Raw genomic sequence first — 27,989 nt, 5'->3', positions numbered from 1 at the left:
CTTGAATCACGCAAAGGAAGTTCCTCTGGCCTGTAAGGGGGAGTGCCACCTTAAATGAATTCAATTCCACCCATCCACATGAGTGTTATTGCTCAATAGTATAGTTTCTGGCTCCACAGTGCAACATAGGAGACCAAAGGTTTTCTATAGAGGTGCCGTGACGCCATGATGCTAATATCGGGAGGCTGACATGAGCAGGAGCAGGTCAGGATTTATCCTGATTTATCCATAGAAGGCCACAAATTGCCAGCATTCACCACTACAGCATGTGTGGGCATCATTATTCCATCACGACATGTTCAGATTTGTGACAGAGTTCAGGACTGGACACACTGTTAGTGCCGTACTCATCACAGCTACAGGCTTTCCTTACATTACACCCGTTAATGAACCTCGCTATACGGGCGTGAAAATGAACGTCTGAGTTCACCAACAAAATGAGGACCACATGCATGAAAGTACCACACCCATCATTCAGCGCAGTTTATTTCTGTGTCTCCCTCTAGAATTGCATGACGTGGAGCTCGAATTGGAAATGTTTAAATGTGCAGCCAAGATGCAGACAGCAGGCCCTTATTACCGTGACCTGGGGCTCCTTGTGCTGTATTTTGGGACTTCAGATTAAGTGGAGCATGGTGAACTTTACCCAAGAACTAAACACAGCTCATGAGAGCGATGTTCTCCAGAAATCAGAAGATCTGAGTCACTGGTGGTCATCAGCCTTCAAGAGGAGGTGCAGAGGGAGGGGCGAGTCCTGCCGTGGGGTTTCACTGGTCGCTGTGGAGTGATGTACGAGGTTTGCAACAAACGGTTATAATGGAAATTTTATTTCATGGCAAAGACACACACAGCAGGTTGTAAGTGCTATGTTTATGTTGCATAACATATCTGCATAAAGACTTGAACTAATCACTGCAAATGGCATTACAGTTATGACTGAACTTGCAGAGCTGCGAGATGAAGCAAACACGAACGCAGTCTTCTATAAAGAGTTAGCTCATGGGCTTTAAAGCTTATAATCCTCAGTATATGTTGTCAAAACAAACAAAAGACAAAACATTCATGTTTTAATGAAGCTAACGGTGACTGATCACACTTATTCCTTTCTACTGTTATAAAAAAAATACTCAATAGTGGTCATAGAGTTGTCATTAAAATGAGTAAAGCTTCATATTTCTTTTATACAGAAATGTAACCAGATCCATGGAAAGAGAAAGCAGTATGCTATTGTCAAATACACTCCTGAAAATATATACAAAAAACTTTGTGTACATTATTTGTTTTATCTTTCATATTTGACACATCCCTCAAAACAACATCAAAGAGACAGAAGTGGAGTCACGATCAAAGTGCTCGGTCTCAGGATGGATAAGATGGCAAAGTGAAAAGAAAAGCAGAACTGTAGAGACAGAAATAATCTCATTGGTTGAGTTAAATGCTCAGCTTTTATGCTCCTTATATCTGGAACAAACTCCCAGAAAGCCTCAGATCAGCTGAAACAAAGTTTATTTAAATCCAGGTTGAAGACTCACCTGTTCTCAGCTGCATTTGAATAAAGCACCAAATCCACACTTTTAAGCTTAAATTTCAAAACTTACATTTAACTACTGATTTTATCTACTGTTCTGATTTTATCTGTTTTGATTTTATATACTGTTTTGTTTGTTTGTTTGTTTGTTTGTTAATTAGTTAGTTAGTTAGTTTGCTTGTTTTAATCAATTTTAAATTATGCTTTTTATTTGTTTTTGTTTCTAATGTCTCTGTAAAGCACTTTGAATCACCTTGTTGTTGAATTGTGCTATACAAATAAACTTGCCTTGCCTAAAGGGAAGGAGCCCGACAACCCGTGGTGGGATCTTGGATAGCAAACACTTGGTGGCAGAAGCCGATCTGTCATTGTAAAGTTCATCAGCACATCTGTTGTTGGCTAACTGGTGAATTACCATAGATAGCAAGTTAATACCTAACCAGGTTGGACTTGTGGCACCGATGAAGGCCAAACTATTTTATTCTTTATGCTACAAGTGTCACTGGGCCCTCCTCTCTGTGAGGTCCCGACACAGGTTCCTATTCTGCTTCTAAAACATGCCGAAATGATCTCCGGAATAATATCAGGACATTACTTGGAGTTTTCTAAGAGACGCACTGCACTTATGTAACTGACTATATAACACCATAAATACTACGCCTGCTTCTAAGAGCACGTTATACTAAGATTTATAAAGAGACATTTATGACTAAAGCTAAGCTAATCTATTATGATAGCGTCCTTCATTCTGAACTGTTGAAAAGCACGGTTAGTAGGTTGGCACTGCCTCACAAAAGTTTAGCCAAAGTTAATATGAGTCATGCAAAACAAGAGGAATGTTCTTCCACCTTTGACAGTGTAATCGAGTTAGGAGTGGAGAATTCGGTCAATAAACTGGAGGAATGACTTGCACAGCACATGCACACTGCTTCAACATGAGTTTGAAGCAGTGTGATGTAGAAACAAACAAAGCTGTCTATTTTAAACGTTCTCTGGAGTAAAGCCTGCCAGCCTGCTGACATTTGAGCGAACATCTCTGAGCTTCTTGTCAACTTTAACTGAAGTAGTGAGATTATTTCCACTGTTCCCTGTCCTTGCTATTAACATATTGTACAGTCATATCCCAATACATGTTGGAGGCAGATGTGCTTCTTGGTACACTTTGAGGTCTGCTGTTTGAATAGCGTGCATCGTACTGGAAGGCTGGTTCGTCCTTTGTCTCGTTGAGTCCAGTATGGCTGCTTCTAGGCTGTCGAATACTAAGAATCTTCTTTCCGTTTAGGTGCCACGCAGGCGAGTCTACTGTCTACAAACTAACTACACTCACTCGTCAACAAAGCTCACCTGATATGTGACCTGGTGGCCATTGTCCCAGGCGTACAAAAGTTTTTCCTTTGGGTTGTAGTCAATCTGGGTGGTGAAGGAGTACTCATTGGTAAAGGGCAGACGTGGGATGGCCTCAGTGTTGGTGTGGGTGTCATAAGCATAGCTCACTTCCCCTTCTTTCTGGTTGTACACATTGACAGCATACAAAACGCCACAGATGATGAAGCAGTTTCCATAAGAGTTCCTCTTGAGGCCCGTTGTGTAGGTGGTTTCCTTTTTCAAGGACAGGTCTCCTGGATCGAGTTTACTGATGACGATCACCTCTTGGTCATTGTAGTCATAGTCAACAGAAGGATAGATTACCCACAGGCCACTTTCATCCACTGCAAAATCAATGTCGGAGTGGCCCCTCCACTTCCAGGGGGTGGTGTCCTCATAGACGACATCGTGCAGCTGCGTCCACGCTGCCACGTAGCGCATCCTCAGGTCGTACTTGATGATGTTCTTGGTGAAGGCCCGGTTATAGTAGAAAGCTCCGCTGTAAACCACGTGACCTGTGCCGATCCAGTTGTAAGGCAGTTTGAACAGGTTGCTCCAGCGCCCTGAGGTAAACGGGAAGATTCAAACGTTAGCTTTTGCTTATTTAGTAGGTAACCAGAGTCCTAAGTCTGCCAATGAGCAGCACTTTTTCCTGCATCGAGTCCAAAAACTCAAAGACTGCTGCACTGCGAGATATAAAGAACAGATTATGTTTACTTCTCGTCAACCTCTCAAAATCTACTAGATTGCTAGTAACTCATCAGACAGACACAGGGTCTGGATTAAGTTACTGTCCAGCCCTTTTTATACAACTTTTCCACAGAACATCCAAATAGAAAACTATTTAACCAAAGCTACAATGAAATATTGAAAGTAAGCGACTTCATTGGGCGGGTTTTTTCAACACTAACCCTCGATGCACTGGTTGTACTTTTTTGGCCTTTTTCAGCTTTGATAGACTCAGTGAAGAAAAGACAGGAAAGCAGACATGCAGCAAAGGGCCTCAAACCCGGGCCGGACTCAAACCCGGGCCGGACTCAAACCCGGGCTGGCTGCTCACAGCTACATGGCGTGTAGTCGTCCGTTCAACGCACTGAGCTAAACCGGCGCCTGAGGTTGTACCTAATACTGGAGCTCGGCTGCATTAGTATATGTCATGTCTATATCTAAAGTAACAACGACTACATCTAATTTCATGATTTTAAGAGTTTTTGTTGCTCAGTATATAAATTCCAAATTCCTTTTTTACCAATTCAGCTTTGATTCTGTATTTATGAACTTAATAGATACAATAGTATGCTTTATTATCATTTGTGCAGGACAGGAGATTTTGGAAGACACATTAAATATGTTACAATGTATAGAAAACAGAGATGTAACCGACTGATACATCTTCATGTTGCAATGGAGTGATTAGCTTTCACATCCTCTGCTCTATATATAATTCCCCCAACTGCTATCCTAACCTTTCAACCACATGTCTAATTTTGATAATGATGATAACTGAGGGCCAGTGAAGGACAAAAACAGTGCGTCCCCCACCCCGTTCCCCTTCACACACATGTGCACACACACTAGGCCCATCCCTGAGGCCATACACGTAATCCTCCTCTGCTGTGCCCAGTTCAAAGGAAAGGCCAGAGCACATGTCAAGGAACAGCAGGCATCACCGCCACTCACCAAGATACCTAGTCATCCGCACACAGCTCTGAGCTCACCACGCTGCAGGACGCCTCACATGTAAGTGCGTTTAGAAAGCCCATTGTCCAACCACATCTAGATCAACAAGTCAAATCCTAAAAGGGGAGATCATCTTAACTCTCTTAGAGAGTGTAATCCAATTCCTCTGTTGATTTGGATGTAAAAGGAGTGGATTTTCCCACCCACTGGAGCCATGAAGCAACCAAGCAGCCTACATTCCACAGATCTCATCAATCTCACAGAGCTCATTGGATTATCAGCATGAATCAGTGTCACGAATGTTAGAACAAAAAACAGCTATTAGTTGAAGCAGTTACAAGTATGTTAATAATAATAAGGATTGCATTTATATTGTGCTTTTTGGGACCCCTCAAAGCATTTTACAATTCCACTATTCATTCACACACTGGTGGAGGCAGCTACAGTTGTAGCCACAGCTGCCCTGGGGCAGACTGACAGAAGCGAGGCTGCCATATCGCGCCATCAGCCCCTCTGGCCAACACCAGTAGGCGGTAGGTAAAGTGTCTTGCCCAAGGACACAACGACCGAGACTGTCCGAGCCGGGGCTTGAACCAGCAACCTTCCAATTACAAGACGAACTCCCAACTCTTGAGCCACGATCGCCTGTTGAGATCACATCATTTAAAAGACGCAGTAAACGTATCTGTGAACACTGTAGGGACTATAAGCTGCTTCAAAAAACTTCAATTCAAACTGTAACACAGACTAAGACATGGCTAACTTTACATTTCTAAAGAATTATTTTCACCCTGATTGTAGTGGCTGCTCAAGCTCATTAAGGCATACATAAAGGTGAGAACAATTAAAGTAATAATTTATTTGTCTGTTTTTTTATCCAGGCTTTGGGTCTCGGATAGGTGCAGGACAATAAATGTTATTTAGCTTCGTCATGGGCTGAGGATGTAGAGACATAGGTCGTGTCCAAATTCATGGGCTGCATCCTCAGAAGTCGGAAGTAAACGGCTGGGGAAATTGGACGGTCGAGCCTTATGATTAGCGTCACCGCTGTCTCGGTGGAGTTTAATAAACTCGGCCGTCTGCTCCTTGCTATCTAAAATATAACAGGACACTGGAGTAAATTCTCGACCGTCTCATACTTCTGTTTAATTAGTTTTCTGTTTGACGTTTAGTCAGCTGTGTAAAAACCAAGGAGGAACCCACCCGAGGGATTAATAAAGTTTTATTTTATCTAATCTAATCTAATAACTTTAATCTCAGCCAAGCCGATTTACTCACGAACAAACAAAACACTGAAAAAAGCCCAACAATAACATTTTAGGTTGTCTAAGTGACTTATATATTACGTTTAACCCGAGCAGCGAAAGTCCGCGGTGATCTGAAAATGACGTGCCGGGAGTTGTGCCGTTCTCGGCCGCATCAGTGACCCTCGAGCTCCCGGCGAGCTATCGAGTTGGTGGGTAACAGACGTCTCCGAAAACGTCGAAGCACTTTTGCAAATATGCGATATCTTGATAAACCGAGCAGATATTTGATGTTTACACAGCTACTTTCTCGCCTGAAAATATGTTAAAAGTTTATTTTGTGACCCAGAAAGATTAGTAAGAGTAATTTTAAAACTTAGTAGCGGCCGCCATTGTTGGAAACTGGAGTTTGGCTGGGCCGCGCTATGAATTCTGGGATATGGTGGGCCACGAAGGACACACCCGACCCATCCTTCAAATTCGGGGAAAAGGAGGACGCACTTGTCGGCTGCATTCGGAGGAGTCTACGAATTTGGACAGCCTTCGGCGCGTCGCTGTGACGTAATCGGTCTACAAATGCGGCCTCAGGAGGATGCAGCCCATGAAATTGGATGCCGGTGTTGTGCAGAGTTCTGTCACCTTGTTTGAAGTTGTCCAGGTTCCGGAACTCCACGAGGTTGTTGCCATAGTAATAGTTAGTGACGTAGATCTTGGAATCCTTGGCCAGGGGATCCTTCATCCAGGCACCCTCATTGCGCCCATAACTGTGCTGCTTCTCTGGCAGTTCAATCGATGCTAAAGTGCCCTCACAGTTGAGGATCTTTCCTGAAAGTAACATAAGCAGAACATTCACCATGTACGCCTGGGAGAGAGTGACTTGCATTACCATGGGCTTAAATCAATTTCACGCACAGACATGTGTTGGCAGAGAGAATGACCCAATTTTCTGCTGCTATAATCGTCTGTGTTACTGGAGTCAAAAGCCCGAAACCCAGAGCATGCTGATCTCAGTGAGGATTCATGACGTACCTGCTCTGTGGAGACTGGGTCGGCTGTTGTTGTTGGAGTTGTCGAGCATTAGCATGATAGTCGGAGCTGGTCTTTCAGATGCTGGTGCACTCTGAGTGGACACAGTAGTGGGTACCGAGGTGGTGGAAGGTGTGCCGCTGGTGGTAGTGGTGGTAGTTGTAGTTGTAGTGGTTGGAGCTGCTGTGGTTTCAGTGGGTTCAGCCACCGTGGACTCGACAGTTTCAAGGACGAGCTCAGCTTCTCTGTCCTCAGACTGGTTTTCTGTGACGTGGTGGACTGTGTATGTTTTGGCAGAATGGTCTGAAATGGAGGCAGAAACACACGAAGTGACACGATTGAACAGAAACATTCCTCTATAAACTTCTATAGATTACATATTGAGTAATTTACTTTGTATTAATACAACATTTAAGTAGTTGAAGTTATATTTTATTATTGCATTTAACTCTGAGTGAAGGTGGTGTTCCCCTCACGCTGCAACCAGCAGTACACTGAATATGAATATGAGGCACTGAGCAGGTCCCAAAAGTCTCCGGATCTAAATCTGTACACTCCTGGGATCACAGTTGGAACGAGGCTTGTTTCCAGACTTGTTCTGGTTCAAGCCCGATCCACCCTCCAACCCACAGAACCAAAATATTTTGCTGCTAATATCCCAGTGCCAGACACCACAGGACAAGCAAGAGGTTCTCTCCGCATGTCCAAACTGGTCAGAGCTCAGTCTGCTACTGCATTAATTTGTGTCTAAAGAGTAAAATGTTACTGGATAAAAATATGTAGCTGAAAACACAAACATAAATTTAAGAGTGCTAAACCTGCTCTGCAAGCTAGCTGTCACACAAGTACAACTGTAACTAATATTACTCATTTCCAGTTGAATCATTTGTATATTAAAGGAACAACACTAACACTGTTTGCTCGTCTTTATGTAACTAAATATAGTGACTTCTCTGACGCTGTGAAAAACGTCCAACAGTAAAACTCCACAGAGTTAGCTTTCATTGCAAATAAAGACTCCAGTGAGACTGCAAAACAAGGAAAGGCATCCCTCAGGCTGTGACAGGAGAAAGGATGACGTTAGCTGTTTATAGCTGTAAATAGTTTTTTGGGTTGTTTTGGTTACTTTTGGGCTAGGTAGGTATATTGAGCTTTACCAAGAGTTTGTAAACCATGGATGGTGGCACATGCACAGTGGATACAGCTCGTTGACAAATGTAACAGCCTGCAGTGCTCCAGAAGTTCACATCAAAGGCAAATTCTGTATGAATGATTCTGAATAATGCTGTTTGAGACAGGATATGAAATAAACTGTTTACCTGTTTAACCAAAACTACCCATATTAGTTGTTTCAGTCCTCTTTGTTGGGTACGATGGAGTGTTATGCCTATTCTGTTCTAGAGTAGAGCTCATTAAATGCTGTATAAGTGTTAAAATCCTGATGCTTAACTAAAACAAAAGCCAAGCATTAAATGACGTATGCTTGACTATACTAGCACACTGTTGTCAGTGTGAAGACAAAGAAAGCCAATACTAAAGTAGATAAGGTGCCAAATAAAGATAACTTCTGGGTTATTATATTATGAAAAATCTTGCAGTTGGCAATGAATGTTTCAAACATCATAGATCCATCGAGGATTATTAAATGTCTTCCTTATTATTATACATGTGACCATAAGGGGGCACCTCAGAGCTTTTAATTACTCCAAAAATCACGGTTTGAAATAAAGATGTAAAGATACCTTCTTCATGTTATTTCTACCAGAACACCCGGATGAAGCTTTAGAAAGACGGGAAGCCGATAACCATGAAAAATTCTTCTCAATATCCACATTCTCATGGCTAAAGATAAGAACAGTATTCATAAAAAAGAAGTGGAAAAGGAGGGAGATTCAGTATTTAAGGTGAGAGCTAGAGAAGAATCAGTATGTCAATTTAATTTAAACTGCAGTAATTCTGTTATAGTTTTTTGTTTGTTTGTTTGTTTTTTAAATTCGGATGTTCCCCTGCAAAAACACAGTGACGACATTATGACAAGTGTTTGAAATAACGGCTGGAGTTTAAGAAATGTAGGAAGTAATAAAGTAATAAAGTGTGCTCAATAGACCACATGAAATGCCCCCACAACCTGAGGCTTAACTGGATGATTCAGGGTCACCTGATCCAGCCTTACCTGTAATACCACACAGAGTAGATAGCTCGTTAGCCACATGTTTGTGAAAACACCGATGTTTACTTTGAAAGTGTTTCACATTTGCTCTTTGTAACCAGCGCTGTTTCCTGTGCTCACAGTTATAGCATTAATTTACATGGTACATATGGTATTGATACGGTGTACGTACACGGGTACTTTTGAAAACGGAGATTTTCCGTTTTCGTTTTAAAAAATAATCCCGTCCACACGTAAAGGCAGAAATGAAGGAAAACGCTGCTAGGAACATGCCAAAGCAGCAGGTGGCGCTATATTCCTAACCGTGTAGAAATGTTGGCCAATCAGAAGTCTAGAAGCCTCGGTGGGAAAAAGTAAACAAAGCTGGGGCATAGAAGCAGAACCGAGTTGTATGTGTGGAGGGACAGTAACTGTGTGTGTATATGTAAGCATTTAAACACTGCAGAGACAATTAACAGTAACAGTATTGTAGAAATTCATTTCACCGAAACAATAACGTGGCGCAAGGCGCACATCTTTGACGCTGCGTTTTCTCCGTTTTCTCCATTTTTCTCGTCCACACTAAATGCAAAAACTGAGTTTTTAAAAATCTCCGTTTTCAGTGACCAAAAACACCGTTTACGTGTGGACGAAAGGTGCAAACGCATAGAAAAATCTGCATTTTCAAAAATACCCGGGTACGTGTGGACGTAGCCTGCCCATCAATCTGCTTATTGGTTCCACTTGCACTTGTGCTACAGTCAGGTGATTTTAATTAGGAACAGTGTACAGTGTGGATATGGACATGCTTTTACTTTTATTGCAGAAAAGGATGAGAGCGCAATGGTAAAGTGCAAACTGCATCCATGACAGAAACAACACCATTATGCTGCAACAGCTTTTACAAGCAGCTACACAGACAGCATGCTAACACTAAGCTAGCCAAGAGCTAGCCAAGCTGAGCCCAGCCCAGCAGTCGAGCAGCCGTGTGTGTCCTCATTAGGACACGGGTTTGTGCTGGATTCTGGGACTGTAGCCTATTAGTTTATATTGTTAAATGGTAATTATGAGACAGATGATGTCTATATTCATGTCATTACATTAAAGTGTTCTAAGTAATATGTGTAATGCATAATGCTTTTTTGAATAATGACCCAACTCTTATAACAACAATGGGAAATATCTGTAAAATGCACAAACATTTGACTGCAGAGCATGAAAATTATGTGCAGAAATGTGATGTATTTGATAGGGGTGCAACGATACACAAAATTCACGGTTCGGTTCGATACTTTGGTGTCACGGTTCGATATTTTTTCGATACAAAAAAAATGTTCATGCCTTTTTATTAATTTGTCATTTATTAAATTTTCACGGCACATTCTGCACCACATCTCTGTGCGTTCATCATTTGTTTGAAGCCAGCTCACCTCCTGCAACCACTTTTCAGAGAATACGCGCTTCTTTTGTGGTTCGGACTCCTTCTGACATTTCTTTGGAGGTGGAGGAACATCACAGTAACTGCTTAAAGGAGCTTCTTCGACATCTTTAAGAGTTCTAAACAAATGTCTGTCCTCCTGAAAATCTTATGTACGCAAACACGCGTTGCAACTTCTTATCTTGTGCGGGTTTTTATTTTGACAGCGAATGCGCACCTGCGGACCACTTATGTGCAGCCCTGGTTATTTAGCTCGTCATATTGCAGCCACAGAAATTCTTTTGTCCATGAAACCATAAAGCTGCACTTTCTTTTTTCCTTATAGTCTGATTTGTCATAACCTTTCCGTTTTGTGGTAAGCTTTTCTTTGGCTGTCACTTCTTCACGCTGACCTGTCTTATTTGGCTCAGCAGAACTAAAATATATATCCTGCTGCTTTTACACACGCACTAACATAACGCTCAGCGATTCTCTGCGCGATCAACCTCTCACATGTTTAAGCTGCGGGAGATTTCACTTGTCATGTTTGCATAGTAAGCTAACGATTGATAAGACGATGTCAGAGGAATTGGTGCGCAAATTATCATCACTCACCAATCAGTACTGTCGCTCTCTATACACAGTTCACGCGATTGCAAAGTGAAAGCAAAAAACAAGCGCAAATTCAAACGCGATTTCAGTATGTCACATATTGACAGTGGCCGATGCCAATGACATAATTACCCAGCTACATTTCCAAAAGAATGCAAAAGCATTGACATATATTTTTCCTTCCTAGGATAGGCCGACGGGCAGGGCAGAGATAGATTTTGGTAGCCCGACTGGAAAAAAGCCCCGTCGGGCTAGCGATTTTGCGAGCCCTGTATCTGATTGAGGAATCACTCATCTTTGGAAAAGAGAGTTTATTATGGAGAAATGTCTCTTTCCAAAATAAAAGCTATACTATACGCTTCTTCTGGGCTATATTCTCAGCAGCATATTAAACATATCAGGTCCCCATAAGGAGAATCATGTGCTAACGGCTGTCTAAATGACTCGGGTAAAGTTTGTAGCATGCTGCTTGTTGTTTTTCTCTGCTTCCACTTGTCTTTGCACTAGGATGATGTCGGAGTAAATGTGCAGTCATATTGGTTGTGTTCCCACTAGTGCTGTCAGCGTAAATCTGAAATGACATTAACGTCACAACACGGCAAATCTCCGTTAACGAGCTACCGCGGATCACCTCATGAGTGGGGCTGGAAGACGTCAACACATTAACGAGCTAACTGCGCTAACACACTAGTTCCCACCAATTGAGCATTGCTGGCACATCCAACATACTGTTTTACTTTTGTCCATGACAGGCTTACCTTCAGGGTCATACATCACATGAAAACCAAAATAGTTCCAAACGCCAGATCTGAATGAGGGTGGGGGAGGTTCAATTTGCCATGTTGCAACTAGCCTAGCTTCTGTCTCGCTAGCTTGCCCTGCGCTCAGTGAATCTGTGTTCGACTACTCCGCCTAGGCTGCACTGTCGAGCGCAGATCCACTGAGCGCTCAACACAGACAGCATCATCAGAAGGAAAGTTGATAAAATAAATTAAAAATGTTGTATCGTTCGATACATATGCGTACCGAACCGAAAGCACTGTATCGAACGGTTCGATATCGATACGAGTATCGTTGCACCCCTAGTATTTGATGTGCTGCTTGGTGGTGACTGACAAAGCAAAGCCAGTGAGAACCCAATCGATGAGAGAATCCATAAGAAATGGAATAAATAATGTGATAAATAATGTGATAAGTGATAAATAAGAATAAAAATAAGTGATAAATAATGTGATAAGAGATAAATAAGAATAAAAATAAGTGATAAATAATGGAATATAAATTGCTGAATTCTTATCAGTTCCCATCCACACTGTATACACACACTGAATGCTTACTCTAGTTCTTCATCAAAAACAAAACATGTTTTGCTTCTTTCCTGATAAATTCAAACTGCTGTTGCCGTTAGTAAAATGCACTCCGTCTCCTTCTGGTCCTCACACAGTGACTTTGGTCCTGACAGACAGATGTGGGGAGCAGTGCTACAAGCAGAGACCTTAACATACTCTAAGCATATGGAGCTCATGGGCACCAGTGGCAACAATATTCTGAGAACATTACCAGAATCCTTCAGAAAAAATGAATGCTGGGTAAGTGTTCGAGGACAGGCCTTCATCTGTGTTTGGTAAAGCAGATGGGATACACATTGCACCAAATAAAAAGAGCCTGTAAAATGCTTTGACATGGTGATGAAGATATGCAAGGCCATGGCACATGATGCCACGTTCTAAAGAAAAAGCCAAACATCAGTCTCAGTCTGGAACTACTACAAGGTTTCAATGTCCTGTGAGGTCAGTTTCATAGTTAATATGCAGATGAGCACTGATTAATGACCGTGAGTACCGTCCACAGAGAGTTGGTGAATGGCTGCAATCAGGGATTTAGACTTTCCTCACTGAACACCAGTTCCTTCGTGCAAACAGCTGCGGTTCTCCTGAAGGTCACGAGACGCTGGTTCAAAGGTGACTCCGTCTCCACAGACCTCCATGTTGAAATGGCAAATTGAACAACACTCTGAACGAGTTTACAAAATGGTTTTGACCTTTTTTCATGACCGGCAGCTTTTGCAATCAGAATTGCGATCTGAATGCAACGCTGAGCCAAACACAGTTGCTCTTCTGTAAATTCTCTCCGGGCTTCGTCTTGTTGGTTTTGACCTTCATGGATAGTTTCCTCCACCATAACAGCTGCACAGCGGGTGACTCAAGTTATCCACTTGGATAAGAGTGACGTTTAAAGGAAACTGTGATTGACAGGTGTGCTAACACAAACTGTGTGTCACTGTAGCCAAATGTGCCGAGCGCACAAAAAGCATCAAGCTTTCCCGGATGAATAAAGGTCCCTGCATCCGTGCTGCAGATTATGGAAATGTAGCCGAACAGCGATTTGACAAGAGCGGGTGGGCTCTGTCAGATTCTCATACATGGCAGAACACCGAGTGTGACAACCTTATGTGCGTGTGCCCTGTGCAAACGCAGCATACCTATTCACTCAGCTAGACTTAAAGAGGATTGGAAGGAGTCAGGAAATGTTTTCTCTGCACTGGTGAGGGTCCCCTCACGTTATTGTGAGAAGTGAAGCAGAGGCATGTCATGGACATGGCAGCGTTGCATTGAGACAGCATTCCACCAGCTCCATGTTTGTCATTAAAAGATTTGGATTTCCTGCTCGCTGAATGTGCAGCAGCAATCCAATTGGACACTCGCTGGAACAGCTTTGCCTGAAACAACACCGGAATAAACCTTGCATTATGGGGATCACATGTGCCACACAGTGATGGATCCCAGCTTTATTAACTCAAGTGTAGAGTTTGCAACACAATTACGGCCTTATCTCACACTATTTAAAGATTCTCAGGAAGGCTTTCTGCTGGGAACCACATCGAGCTCGTGCACGCTCTGCTTCCATGACTCTGGCTGCAGGCTGATCCTGATCCGGGAAAGTATCACGTAGGCTCAGATTAGATTGCTGAGGAAACTAATTTGGATCGTTTTCAACACCCACAGTGGATCACACACAGATGATCGCACACACACGGGAGAGCAAACTCAGCTAACGTGTGAACACGCTGTTTGTTTTAGCTCGTGGAGGGCGTACAGAGAACCGAAACCCTCACCTCCTCTGTGCTCATCCTCGTCAGCTTTGGAGGCCTTGTAGTACGTGATGCCCCTCACCACGCCAGGCTGGTGGCCGACCACCTTGGTTTTGACTGTAGGATCAGGCTTCACCAGCTTCCCATGTTTAACGACCTCTTTCTTGGGCTTGACAACCTTTTCTTTGGGGGGTTTGGGAGGGGGTTTAACAGCAGGGCTCTTTTTGTTGGGTGTTTTTACAGCCTCCTTGGTTTTTGTAGCCTGGAAAGAAATTCACATTATGTCAGGATATTAGTAACAGTGGCCTGTGTGTTTTAAACGTGGGTGATTAGTTCACCCTTCAGGTGTAATGATAGTAAATGATGACTAATCTTACTGCTACTGCTCTTCTTTCAGAGGTTTGCTACATCCTTCTTTTCCTCCATATTAATGTATCTCTATGTTTGTATCTCTCTCTTTGTCTCGTACAGTCAGACGTTTGGACACCATCTCATTTATGGTTTTTTCATCAACACTATGAATGAAAAATGTTTTATATTTAAGATTCTTTAAAATAGCCACCGTTTGATTCCTGCTTTGCTCACTCTTGGCTCTCTTGATGAGCTTCATGAGGTCGTCACCTGAAATGGTTTAACAACAGTCTTGAAGGAGTTCCCAGAGATCCATTGGGTTTATGTCAGGCCTCCATCGCTCTCCTTCTTGGTCAAATAGCCCTCACACAGCCTGGTGTGTTTGGGGTCATTGTCCTGTTGAGAAATAAATGATGGTCCAACTAAAAGAAACCAAAGGACGGCATGTGGCTGCAGGATGCTGTGGTAGCCATGCTGGTTCAGTGTGCATCAATTTGGAATAAATCCCCAACAGTGTCACCAGCAAAGCCCCCCACACCGTCACTCCTCCACCTCCAGGCTTCACAGTGGGAACCGTGCATGTAGAGACCATCGTTCAGCTTTTCTGAAGTAAGACACAGCGGGCGGAACCAAAGAGCTCAAATTTGGACTTATAGGCCAAAGCACAGATGTCCTCTGGTCTAATGTCCATTTCTTGTGTTTCTTGGCCCAAACAAATCTTCTGCTTGTTGCTTTTCCTTAGTCGTGGTTTCTTAGCAGCTATTTGACCATAAAGGCCTGATTCACACAGGCAAACATGGAAACACGGCAAAGGTTGGCTACTTTGAGGAATCTCAACTATAAGACATTTATAGAGTTATATATTATCAATATATTCCTTCCACATATCTTGCTTCATATATTTGATATCTTAAGTTTGTATCTACAATGTAGAAAGTAATAAAATGATGTCCAAACTTTTGACTGGTACTTCCTGATAACAGTACATGTTACATGCAGTATTCACACATGTCCTTCAGCTTCTAGTTAAAGTGTTGTTTCAGCAAACGTCCCCTGAGGAGACCCATAAATTCCTTTAAGAACGATGCACAATATTTTCTCAGCAATGTTTTCTTGAACATGGTTACTCAGAAGCAGTAAAAGTACAATAATACAAATGTGACGCAACATCAAACTGTTTGTTTTGTTTGGATTATGACCAATATCGTAGCTAATCCAAGTTTGTAATGCCAGAGAACTCAGAACTGACAAGGACATAACTACGGGCATGTGTTCAGTTTAATTTCATTTAATAGTTTTGTGATTTAACTAATAACACACAGTGCTGTTTTTAAAGTCTGTCACATACCCGTGCTGGCACAAAGACACACTGAAAGCTGTGTTCCTAACCTGTGCTTTGCTCTCAGTTGAGTCTTTCTGCAGCAGCTGCAGGCTGAGGCTGGAGATCTCCTTCTTGATGCTCATCATGATGTTGGAATAGTTCTCGTATCTCTTAAACTGGTTGGTGAGGCTCAACATGCTGTCCCGGACGAATTCATTCTCACGTGTAAGGTTTGTCTTGATTGTCTACAACATACCATCATTAGTGTCACATTTCTCTGTCCATGAGATTAAAAAATCACAAAATCCTCAAACTTCCCAAGCCCGTGCATCCTGCCCGACACTTTGATTATAAACATGTCAGTGTGGGTTTTGCCTACCTCTTCCAGGGTGTTCATCTGAGACACCACCTTATTGATGTAGGAGTGGACTTTTAAAAGATCCATGCTGTAAAGTGTTCCCTCGAGGAGGTCCACCATCGATTGGAGCTGTTCGTTCATACGATAAAAGGAGAAGAAACGTCATTAATCATCGTCTCCTCGTGACACAGCTGACAGCTTTATGTGCTTCTGTTTAACCACAGTAATCGCTGAAGTGCCCTCCAGAGGCATTTACATCACTCTGCCTGAGTGCACTCGTCCATCTCAGTGCTTTATGTTTGTGCTCTACTCCTAAGTGCAATCATATTAGGTTAATTCATTCTTCCAAGTGGAGCCGGAGACATCAGAGTGGCCTTTAGGTTCATGTGGTACAGTTTGTTTGTCCGATTCTGTGCAGAGATGGTTGTTATTGCTTTGCTTTTAGTTACATTTTGCAAACTAAACAAACTAAAATAACTGAAATAACTGAAATAAATGCTATTTTGTTTTCTGTAAAATTACATTGATTACGTTTACTTTCTTCATGACTTCATCAAAACTTAACAGGATTTTCAGTGTCTGAATTTCCTGACTCCTAGTGGGGGAAAAACAGGCTAAAGAAAACTGTGTTTTTGCACAAATACATGCTGTGACTCTAATAATCACAGTGACTGTATGGTAAATGGTCTGTATTTGTATCGCGCTTTACTTTGTCCTAAGGACCCCAAAGCGCTTTACACTATACACAAATCATTCACACACTGGTGATGGCAGCTACATTGTAGCCACAGCTGCCAAGGCAGCCACAGCTGCCCTGGGGCGCACTGTGGCTACAATGTGGCTACGAGGCCACATTGTGGCTACATTGTAGTGGCTACACTACAATGTAGTGGCTACAATGTAGCCACAGTGCGCCCCAGGGCAGCTGTGGCTACATTGTAGCTACATTGTAGCCACAGTGCGCCCCAGGGCAGCCTCGCCTGACAGAGGCACAACGACCGAGACTGTCGGAGCCGGGGCTCAAACCGGCAACCTTCCGATTACAAGACGAACGCCCAAATCTTGAGCCACGATCGCCCCTAATGCTGCATGATCTCACCTTTAATAACTCCGGGGCCTGTTTCTTCAGCTTCTCCATCTTCCACTCGTTCTCGCAGGGGTTGAGGGAAGATGGCGGGGCTGTGCACGAGCACTTACAGTCTGATCCAGAGCTGACCGTCTCCACTGTGTAGAAGTCCTCCACGCGTACACTGCCACTCTTCAAGCGCAGACATGCATCCTTGCTCAGAGGGCGCATGATGCACTTACAGCGGCAGTCTGAACCTTCTGACGTCATGCGAACAGGCTCGGTCTCTCCGAAAATCTGAAAGAAACAACGTGATATATGTTCTTTTCAAAGCCAAAGAAAGAGAGTCGTTTTCTGTGATGTTGTGTCATATATGTCATTAGGTACACAAAGTGGAAAACATCTTCGCTCTAATCCTGTCTTGAGCGAGCTGCTTCTGCATTACTGACCTGGATGGTTCTGTTTATCTACCAACCTTTTTTGGATTCAGGAGACAGACACTATCTCTACTTTTAAGATCAGGCTTCAAACTTTCCTTTTTGCTAAAGCATATAGTTAGGGCTGGACCAGGTGACCCTGAATCCTCCCTTAGTTATGCTGCAATAGACGTAGACTGCCGGGGATTCCCATGATGCACTGAGTTTTTCCTTTCCAGTCACCTTTCTCACTCACTATGTATTAACAGACCTCTCTGTATTGAATCATATCTGTTATTAATCTCTGTCTCTCTTCCACAGCATGTCTTTATCCTGTCTTCCTTCTCTCACCCCAACCAATCACAGCAGATGGCCCCGCCCCTCCCTGAGCCTGGTTCTGCTGGAGGTTTCTTCCTGTTAAAAGGGAGTTTTTCCTTCCCACTGTCGCCAAAGTGCTGCTCATAGGGGGTCATATGATTGTTGGGTTTTCTCTGTGTGTATTATTGTAGGGTCGACCTTACAATATAAAGCGTCTTGAGGCGACTGTTGTTGTGATTTAGTGCTGTGTAAATAAAACTGAATTGAATTTTAAATGTTGCGTGTTACTGTTCCTTCCTCTACCAGGGAATCCGCAGCTTTTCCAGTCATCCAGTCTAATCCCTGCTGGATTTTAATGAGTAACGAATGTTTTTTTTAATACAGGGAAACAAAAGGAAGGGAAGGAAACTGATCTTGAAAAATAACAGCGTGTTTCCCTTCTCTGGAGTTTTAACGGCTGTGACTCACAGGAAGCCTTCTGAGACAAACATAAATCATTCGGCTTCATCACCAGCTGGCTTGCTGCTGCCAAGCATGATGCCAATGCCTCTGGCAGGGCTTACTTAAAAAACAAGAAGCTAAATACAGCAGCCAGAGCAGACATTTCCAACCTGAGGCTGTGCAAGCTGACACGAGGGGAGAAACCTTCAGGTTTACTGGATATTTGATTAAACATTCAGGTGATGATGGTAACTTGGCAGTCTGAGTCTCACACTGAAACATTTACACTCAGTTGTTGCACTAAGAAAGTTCAGTCATGCCATTATAGCTGCTTTGTTGTGATGCTGCTTAATGTCCATTAACACCAGATTGCCTGCAAACACAGAGGGACTGCGAGCTGTCAGGTTACATCAGCTAATTCACTCAGATTTACAGCTTTGTGCTACGGTAAGCCATCGGTAAAACATATAAAAATGACACAAAGACCAAGACTCCCCACATTTAATTTTAAAGCACATGACAGGAAGCAAAGGCTCATCATTTTACCTTATTTGAGTTAGCTAGGTATGTATGTAGCATCGGGTCCTCTTAACGTCTAATAAATCGATGGCACTATAGCGATACATGTACAGCACACTGCATGACAACTGTTACGATCTGCGTCTTTATTACTAGCAGAATGAATGAATTGCAGCATTTTCACGACTAAATTCTAATAATTGTTTCTCACTCTGCAGAATTGTTTTTTCAGACCATAATTCAAAGCTGGGACCATGTGTTGGAGGAGGTCCGGCCTGTCATCCCTCCCTAGAGATTTAGGGTCTGCGATAAATCACAGGACAGGTGCACATGTGGGATCACTTTGCTGAGATTCTTCATTAATGAGCTGTGGCTCAGCCCTCACATGACTGAGCTCGGAGGGAGGATTTGATCCTCCGACCTCACGAGCCAACATCAGTTTAGTGTCTCTTTTCTGAGCTTCTTTGAAAAACACATTCACAGAAAGTCTTTAAAGTGTTCAAAGTGTTACACCTGCACAAAAGTTACTCTCTGACCTGATCAGTTTATTGTTGTACACGATGCAACATCCAGCAGCTAGCTGTAAGTCAAAGACTTATACTAGGATACATTTACTTTGTCTGTAAATGTGACAAAACCCACCTCATAACTGTATATATTGTGTAGGCGTAAAGCTGATGTTTTATGGACACGGCTTATCTCATGCACCGCCGTCCTCAGATAACATTAGCTAAAGACCGCTAAATCAACTCAATGGCAAAACACTAATAAGATGTGAGAAGCTTTATTTTGTTAATGTGACATTTTTCCACAAAGTTGGATCCAGGTAAACGTTCAGTCGAATTCAGCAGAGTTTGTTGCATTAAGTGTGTCACAGGCCGTGGATCCATATGTGACTGTCACAGCTCGTTATCTCACGGACGGCTGCACACTTGTGAGGGTTAGCATCAGTTTGGTGTTTGAGGTTTGAATGACGGCGCTGTCTAGAGTCTGTCTGCTTCACGGTGAAAAACCCAGATACTGATAAAATTCAGCTTTCGCAGTTTAAAAAAGGCGACACAATATATCACAATGTGTTATTGACACACTCGTCGGCCTGCTGCCTGTACAGTCACTTGTGCGGATGTTCATGTTGTCTGTGTAGATGTGTCTCTAAGCTAACACGTTTAATGTGAATACAGACGATTACTGTTGGTCAGAGGAAAACAGTTCATGTATTCATTTGTCAGCGTTTCCATTATTTGCATCGGACTGCATGGAGTCAGCAGGCTGACATGAAAATCACCTGCACGTTTCCTCATCTTTACATGCAAATGAGACTGTGAGCTATTAGTAAATATTTAACTTTCTCCACTGATTATTCTGGACCTTGCTACAATATAAAACACAGCGAGTCGACTATTTACATAAAATCTCACGTATTTTCTATGTTTTGGTCGATGGTATATTAATGAATTTGTGACTGTTTGTCCTGGTCTGAGCACAGCTTTTGAAGTCTTTCTGTAGTGCAGCTGCAGGCTTAGTGATGGCAAAGAGGGTTAGTGGTAAAGGTGGTGGTGGGGGGGCTCATTAGTGAAGGAATGCAGGCCGAGTGATGGGAGAGGTGTAGAGGGTGTTTCGTTTTGGGGAGTGGATGATTTCCCCTACTCTACAGTACACATACTGGGAGGGGGTCTTGATATGGGGCAGGACTCCTGTGTGCAGAGCCCAGGTAATCCTGACCCATGTCAAGTGTAAAGGCAGCAGCCTGACAAATCACACACCCACATGAAAGTAGAACGGATTAGCAGATTAAACTTCTTTAGCAGGGGCTCTGCCTATGGCCCCGCTGAGCTGCATTGTTCAACCCCAGCTTAACACCAACCGCTGCATAGCAACATCAGCTTTAAGGTGGAGAAATTCCAGCAAGATTGACTTCGGTGCCTGGTTTAAAGTCAAGAAGGACTGAGTCATTATCTTGTGGGCTTTTTTGTGGCACCTATTGTGAACAATCTGAATCCCTCTGCCGGTCGGAGCAGCTGCTTCCTCCATCTGTCAAATCAGATGTGCCTATATGCCTAACTGACCATCCAGCATCCCATGCCAAGCTGACCTATCAGCATGGGAACAGCCAACACAATTACCAGTGCTAATAATTAAGAGTACAGCGCATTTAACGCATGCTTTGAGCTCTGAGTCTTTGGCCTCGACCTATCAAGTGCAGTCAAGTTTCAGGTCAAAAAGAACGCGGCTCAAATGTGAACTCACGTCTGCACGATGGGAGGAAAAGAGCCTGCACACTGCAAGGAGCTCTATTAGATCAACTGCTGCAGCCGTTAACAGCTAACGTGCCCTGACAGTGATGAAGCCAAACCCCAATTGTGCTCAGGATTGTTTAAAACACACAACGTGCTACACAAAAGGCCGCCGCATTCATTAGCCAGTGTTTCGGGAGCACCGGCCTGTTGTATCTGCAGCTGTGCCCGTACAAACAAGGATATCCTCCCCTTTTAGAGATCTGCCAGCTGCTAATCACTGGGACAACTGTGTAGTGAAGAAGGCAGGTACAGTATGTTCAGCTGCATCTTTCATCCTCCCTCAAACCCAAACATCAGCACTCTGTCTGTCTTTGCAACCATTTTCCCACAAATGCCCAGAGAGGGCACCGTCAGTTCAAACCCTTAAGATTTATAGCAACAACTATGCCTTTAAAATCCTCATCATCTCCTTTCAAGGGTACTCGAGAGCCAAAGAGTGATCCACGTTCAACTCCGACCTGATTTTTAATCTAATTAGCAGTACTGAAAAATTAACCTGGTATTTTTATTAAAGCCTTCAGTCTGGAGATGAACCTTGAAGTCGCTGGTTCAGACAAAACTACCAGCATTAGCGTGCAGATGTTAATTAGCTCAGCACAAAGTGTATCAAGCACTCGTAGCTTTTAGGGGTACACATCTACATTCCTGCTGGATCTGTGTATCTGAGCAAATAACACATAAAGCTTTCAGTCTCTACTCAAAGACATATACACCTTCATGAGTTTCATTTCAGCCGCAGTCGTTTTACAAAAGCTCCGAAAAATACTAAACACAATTTTTTTTATGACACATAATTATTTTGTCGGTTTTTAAGGGTGCAAATCCGCTGAAATCTCACAGATGCAAATCAATCTGTCATTGTGGCACTATCGTAATAACTTCAAGTACAAGGACACATTTCCCTAATTATTAGTGTCTGCTTTGTGACTTCAACCATGAGTGGAATGATTGCTGTTGCCAAAGCCTTTTCTCCAGATGATTTCTCACCCCAGATGTTTATTGGAGCCATTAAGAGCTGCAAATTCCATCAGTGCAGTGACACAGATCCTCTACTCCATTTTAAAGCCATTCATTCAACAAACTGATTCAACAAATGCAATGCTTTGGTGGTATCAATGTGAATGCTATTTTTACTTGAACCTAACTATTCCCACAAATTCTGACCTTTACATTGAAGTAAAGCTATATTGTAACCGGTGCGCTTGGTTTAGCAGCGTTTCCTCACAGTGAACAGGTTTCCACACAGTTCTTCAACAAAGTAAATACGGTCAAGTATGGCTAGCATTAAGGAACTCAACTTTAAATGACAACTTAGAATTAGCCACTAGTTAGCTTAGCTTAGCTACCTAGCCATGACCGTGCTTCGCTAAAAACCTAGACTTGCAGATCTGATATTTAAATGAGATATCAGTCTGATACTGACCCAAGAAGTTTGATTAGATAATGATGAGGATAATGAATCAGTTTTATATTGTTTTGTCTTTATTCTGCAATGCAACAGCAGAGCTAACAGCAGAGCTAACAGCAGAGCTAACAGCAGAGCTAACAGCAGAGCTAATGTAGCATAGAGGAAGCTAACAGTAGTTTACAGGTATTTCACGCTGCAACATCAACATCTTCTGTTTGTGTGTTTGTGAAAGTTTTTGACTTGTCAGCAAACTGTTGTTAAAGTGTGCTAAAATAAAAAGATCCAAGCATGACCACGGATTACTTTTAGCTTATCTAAAAAGTCAGACTATTGATACGGTGCAAAACGTGTTGGTAAGCTTTTAACATACTTACATAGTTGTCAATGTGATTAAATGTTATTTCACTTTAGCTGAAACAGGAGAAACAGCTGCGACTGTAGCCTAGTAACTCTGCTTTGATGTGAAATAAAACCAGTGCAAATGTATTATGAATGATTTATTTTTCCCTTCCTTTATTGTGTGCCTGTTTTCATTTATCTCACTAATAAATTGCAATTCATATATTTGTGTTCATTTCTTACATGTACAGATGATTAAACAGTACTACTATTTGTTAATACTTGGCATCTCTTCTATAAATAATTTAAGGAACTGACACAACAGTGAAAAGAGCAACACCGAAGTCACATGACTTTAACCCCTGCTGACCTCCCGTGTTCAGTGTCATTAAGTTGAAGGTTCTCAACAACTTCTCTAGTCCTAAAAGTTTCACAGTTTAAACGTGGAGTTCATGTTCCAGGTGAGGGAACCAAAAGTGCAAAAAAGTCATGTCCTTCCTGCTGTAGGTGTCCAGACGAGTAACTGTAGGATGGAAGCAGCTTCTGGGTCTGAAAAGCAAGGAGCCTTTAACTTGGATTGTTTTACCACCAGCAGGTGGAGACTCTCTGGTTTCAGGAAGGGTTCTGCTATTAAAGACGTCTACGGAAAAATGACCATCGGTTATCTTGCTCTCGGTTATCTCAAGCTCTAGTTTCAGGTCTACGGATTAAAATACTGAGATTATTTGGTCAGTATCAGAGTCAGAGTATGCTCACTGGGCGACGGCTTCATGAACAACACTTTACTATTTTCTTCAGTAGGAGAATTTGCAGATAGTGACATAAATCGGAAACATTTTTCTTTGAATCCTCTCAATTACAAATTGAGCTGCACACAGGGTGAAAAGGGTCTAACCCTTGTAATGTTTAAACACATGAAACTATTTAATTTATCTTTAAGAAAAGGGGCAATAATAAGAGAACCATGTGTACCAACTAAAATCACATCTTAGTAAAATTCCCGTAACGTACAGAGCTGCAGAGGATGAACGAGTCGGGGGGAGAAAAGGTTTTCTTCAGCCTCAGTGTGACAGACACACGAGTCTCTCATTTCCCACAGCTTTGTTTTAACCACAAACAGAGACGTGACTGTCTGCAGACTGATAATGTTGACTCTTCATCAACCTCCATGTGACACCCCCAATTAAACGAAGTTGTGTTGGCATAAGGCAGCATGACAGAAAAGTCATTTCAGGCACATTTGAAGACTACAAGGCAAACTGCAGCACCTGCAAGTCCATAAATATTTCATCGTGCCCCGGCTCTGCCGCTGCCTAAATGGCACAGACTGTCTCGCTGAGGCAGACTCAGCTCCCCACTCTGCTCTTTATTCCTCCCTACCCCCTAGTTGACCTTGTCCTGATTGTCCTCGGGTTTGTTTACAACCAAAATAAAACGCAGGTGTATATGCCGGTTCCCACGCCACCCTCTGGTGCCCTCGCTGCTCTTACTGAAAGCACCAGTCTGACTACAGTAACAAGGAGTCAGCCATGACACTGCTGCTGCACAATGAGCGAGGCATGACTTCACACTGATATAGAGCTAAAATAATAAATAAATGGCATCAAATTGTTTGTGTAGATGTCATAAAAATCTCTATCATTTTCTACTTTTGATGTAGAATTGTTGAGCAGTCATGTACTAATCACAACGTTGCTGGTTCAGTACTTAGCTGCCCAAATGTGCATGCCAAATATCCTTAGGCAAGATACCAAGTTTCTCCCCGATGCATCCATCATAGTGTGAATGTTAGAAAGCACTGAAACAGTGCTTGTATGAATGGATGCATATTGCTATATAAGAATCAGTGCACTTTAATAACCTTACTTAGAGGATAAATCATAAAAATAAGTGCTACAAAAATCAAGGCGATGCTAAACCTGCAATTCCTAAAGTGACCACTTGAGGCAGAGTGCATCCATCCATTCTCTTCCACCTATCAGTTTTTAGGACCGTGCAAACATTGGGTGGACATTCAAGTTCCACACAGAAAGGCACTGGTCAGACCAGCGCAAACTGGGTTTTTGGGGGAAAAAAGCACAAAAAGTTCAGTATTAACAAACTGGGTTTGTTACAAGAGGAAGAGGAAGAGGAGGGAGCTTTTATATATGTGCCTGACCCTGTTGCATATATATTTCCAGGAGTTCCTTTCTCAAGGGGCCAAATATAGAGAGGGGAATATTTAAATCAAGTATGCAGTCTCATTTATTAACATTTGCATCACAGAATTTACTGCTAATTGCACCAAAAAACAGCATGTCTTGCTTGTGCTTGATATTGGAATGAACTGACTGCACCTGTGTTAAGGAAATAGAGCAACGTCTGTAAATCGCCTGTAAAGCTAACCCCACCTATTTGGGGGTTGGACTCACACACTATTTTGTGTATTTTAGCACTTATTAGTAGGTATCTGAGCATGTCTGAGGTACTCATACAGTCTATAAATGAATCTTGTTAATTAAGTGTTCTAGTGTTAGCTGATAACTTAGTAATCCATTCACATTTCTGGCTACAAAGAGCCACAAAAACTCCAGGTTTGGAGGAGGTGAAGAAGGAAGTTCAAAAGCCAGTGTAATGTCACAGCACTACAGCGACCAGTTCCACTGTTACATCCAGTCGATCTTATCATAAATGTTTATCATAAGTGGACGACACATTTTAAAGCCTCAACACCAGCATTTTTTTTTAATGTTTTCTGAACAAGCCTTGGGACATTTTTTTCCAAGCCAGAAATTCCAATATTTAGATGCAGGGGACTCATAAAATACTAGAATTTCATTCACTAAACCTGAAGCACAGACTTGTTGGATGGTCAGTCCTGTTAAAATGCTCCAAAGCACAAACATAAGAGAGAAGACCGGTGGAGTGACTGAAATGATCCAAAGTCAGATTTAGCAGCGTTCACCTACAGATGCCTGTTGACACAGCTGTCTATCAAAGTGACATTAACCCTAACTTTGAGCCTTTGTATTAAAAGAGTGAGAAATGTCCTCAGACGTGTTCATGTGGTCAGTTCTGGTAGTCTGGGACTGGCTTGCTTTTGGAACTAAACTCAAGTCCATTAGAGGAGCAGTGCTCTTCCTTATTGGTTGTTTTTCAGCCCCAGTGATTGCTCATTGGTTACTGACTTTTCACCAAGTACTGTGGGTTGTATCAGCTGTTACCTAATTTATACATTTTGCCACAAGTAAGCAGACACCTGCTTATTCCACCTATATGTACTGCTGAAAGTTCCTAAATGAGTACGCTGCTTTGGAGTTTCCACTCGTCGAGTTGCAGACATTTCTTCAGCTTTAAGGTCAACATGAAAGATTCAGACGTTATGCTTCAAATGTTAGACGAGTTCTTCGGTCAGCTGGGAAGAAAAACATGTTTATGTTCTGGCTTTGTGTATTGAAACGGTGCAAAGTGACACAAAGTTGAAAGCACTGATGGCAACATTGTCACTGCTCTTCACTGGAACTCAGGAAAGTGTTGCCAGTACTGCTACTCCGCATGTTACACCCTGAACTGCTGCTATGCATGTACCACTTGTACTAATAATGGGTTTTACTCTTCACTGACCTACACTGGTGCTAAAGGGGCCACCCTGAGAGAATCAGCAGCAGACGATTGTTGACAGTCTCTCTCACACACACAGACAATCGTGCCTCTGGTCCACAGGCATACTGAACATGTGCTGTATCTTCTGGCAGTGTGTGTGTGTGTGTGTGTGTGTGTGTAGCTGGATTAAGCTGAGGGAGAGTGAGGGCTTACTGTAGTCCAGCAGCTGTACAAACACGGCAGCCAGATATTACCGTTACCCCACTGAGTGCCATCTCTCCCACACTCTGCTGCCACGGTCCTGAGCGCACTGGAGGTGTCATTACAGGCACCGATGGTTACTGTTGTCGCACAAAAGCCCTCATTGGGAGGATTACCTCGAGTCACAAACAATGACACAGAACCCGAACCATCTGCAGACCTTAGACAGGAAATTTAAAGCTCCGGCTCGAGGGAGGTGTTCGGAGCCACTTATTTGTCTGTCTGAGAGCCTCCGTGAAATGGATCACAGTCAGAGGTGCGCATGAGCACGGAGTGAGCGCTGTTAGAGTTTGATTTGAAAACGCGCAGAAAAGTCCCACAAAGTAAAGTGGTCTGTTCTTACCTTGCTCTGTGAGGACGCATTTTTACACAGAATCAGCAGACAGGCCAGCAGCTTCGTATAGCTCCACATTTTCTCTCGTGCGTCAGTTTGTGCGCATAAAATTTAGAAATCCAAAGCGGGAGGTGCTGCAGGCATTCCAGAGCGCTGCGCCTATTTCAGCTCCATTTCCACTTTGCACAGAACTGGGTCGTACAGTATGCGTGTGGATGTATGGATGGCTGGATGTTGGTGCGCACTGTGTTCAGCCAGGCGCGTAGTGTGCATCATCCGTCATCCGCTATCTTCCGCGGATGGGAGGGGTTTACACGCTAATGCCCATAATGTGTGTGTGTGTGTGTGTGTGTGTGTGTGTGTGTGTGTGTGTGTGTGTGTGTGTGTGTGTGTGTGTGTGTGTGTGTGTGTTCACTGTGTAGAGGACGGACAGCTTCGATTTACAAATATGTGCTTAGAGAAAAAAAAGTAGAAAGATTATTATCCATAGCCACTAAATTAAACTACTTTATAAGTGACTGTGATTTGGATTTGGATTTTTCCATCCGTGCATTTAACTGTTCTCCGACACTGCGTCGCTCTTTGCAAGTTTAAAGGCGGTGATGAAAGTCGCATAGACTTTCACAAGACTAAGCTCAAATATACACTTGAATGCCTGTGGCGCCACCGTCTGGACATTGATGCGCCGCATTGTTGAGAACTTCTGTGACTGTCGGGGTGACAGATCCCGAACAATCTACAGTACTGCGCAAAAGTCCCGAGCTACCCGTGGTCTGTAGCTCGCCATCTTCAGAGGATTTTTTGTTAAACCAATTAAATGAATCGTTCAATCAACACATTTTGTGTGGAAACATATCAGGAAACCT

General features: G+C 42.8%; 1 protein-coding gene across 1 annotated transcript; it reads right to left on the bottom strand.

Annotated features, from left to right (window-relative positions):
- Positions 1-811: 811 nt before the first annotated feature.
- On the bottom strand, positions 812-27,449 carry olfml2a (olfactomedin-like 2A). The gene is made up of 8 exons (XM_085179495.1): positions 27,133-27,449; positions 17,242-17,505; positions 16,164-16,271; positions 15,853-16,029; positions 14,137-14,374; positions 6,847-7,146; positions 6,457-6,642; positions 812-3,456 (listed from the first exon to the last, which is right to left on the bottom strand). Exons 1-8 carry the CDS (start codon positions 27,199-27,201, stop codon positions 2,852-2,854), a joined length of 1,947 nt encoding a protein of 648 aa, XP_085035621.1. The 5' UTR covers positions 27,202-27,449; the 3' UTR covers positions 812-2,851.
- Positions 27,450-27,989: the final 540 nt, after the last annotated feature.

This window comes from Neolamprologus multifasciatus, chromosome 12, assembly GCF_963576455.1.
Source record: "Neolamprologus multifasciatus chromosome 12, fNeoMul1.2, whole genome shotgun sequence".
Taxonomy (NCBI): Eukaryota; Metazoa; Chordata; class Actinopteri; order Cichliformes; family Cichlidae; genus Neolamprologus; species Neolamprologus multifasciatus.
This window is presented reverse-complemented; position numbering and strand designations above follow the sequence as displayed.

Excerpts from the sequence above, each read along its gene's own strand:
- olfml2a (XM_085179495.1), bottom strand. The coding sequence starts at position 27,201 with ATGTGGAGCTATACGAAGCTGCTGGCCTGTCTGCTGATTCTGTGTAAA. Across the intron at positions 14,375-15,852 it reads CAACTGAGAGCAAAGCACAG|GCTACAAAAACCAAGGAGGC; the intron begins GTTAGGAACACA and ends ATTTCTTTCCAG. Across the intron at positions 7,147-14,136 it reads CGAGGATGAGCACAGAGGAG|ACCATTCTGCCAAAACATAC; the intron begins GTGAGGGTTTCG and ends CCTCCATTTCAG.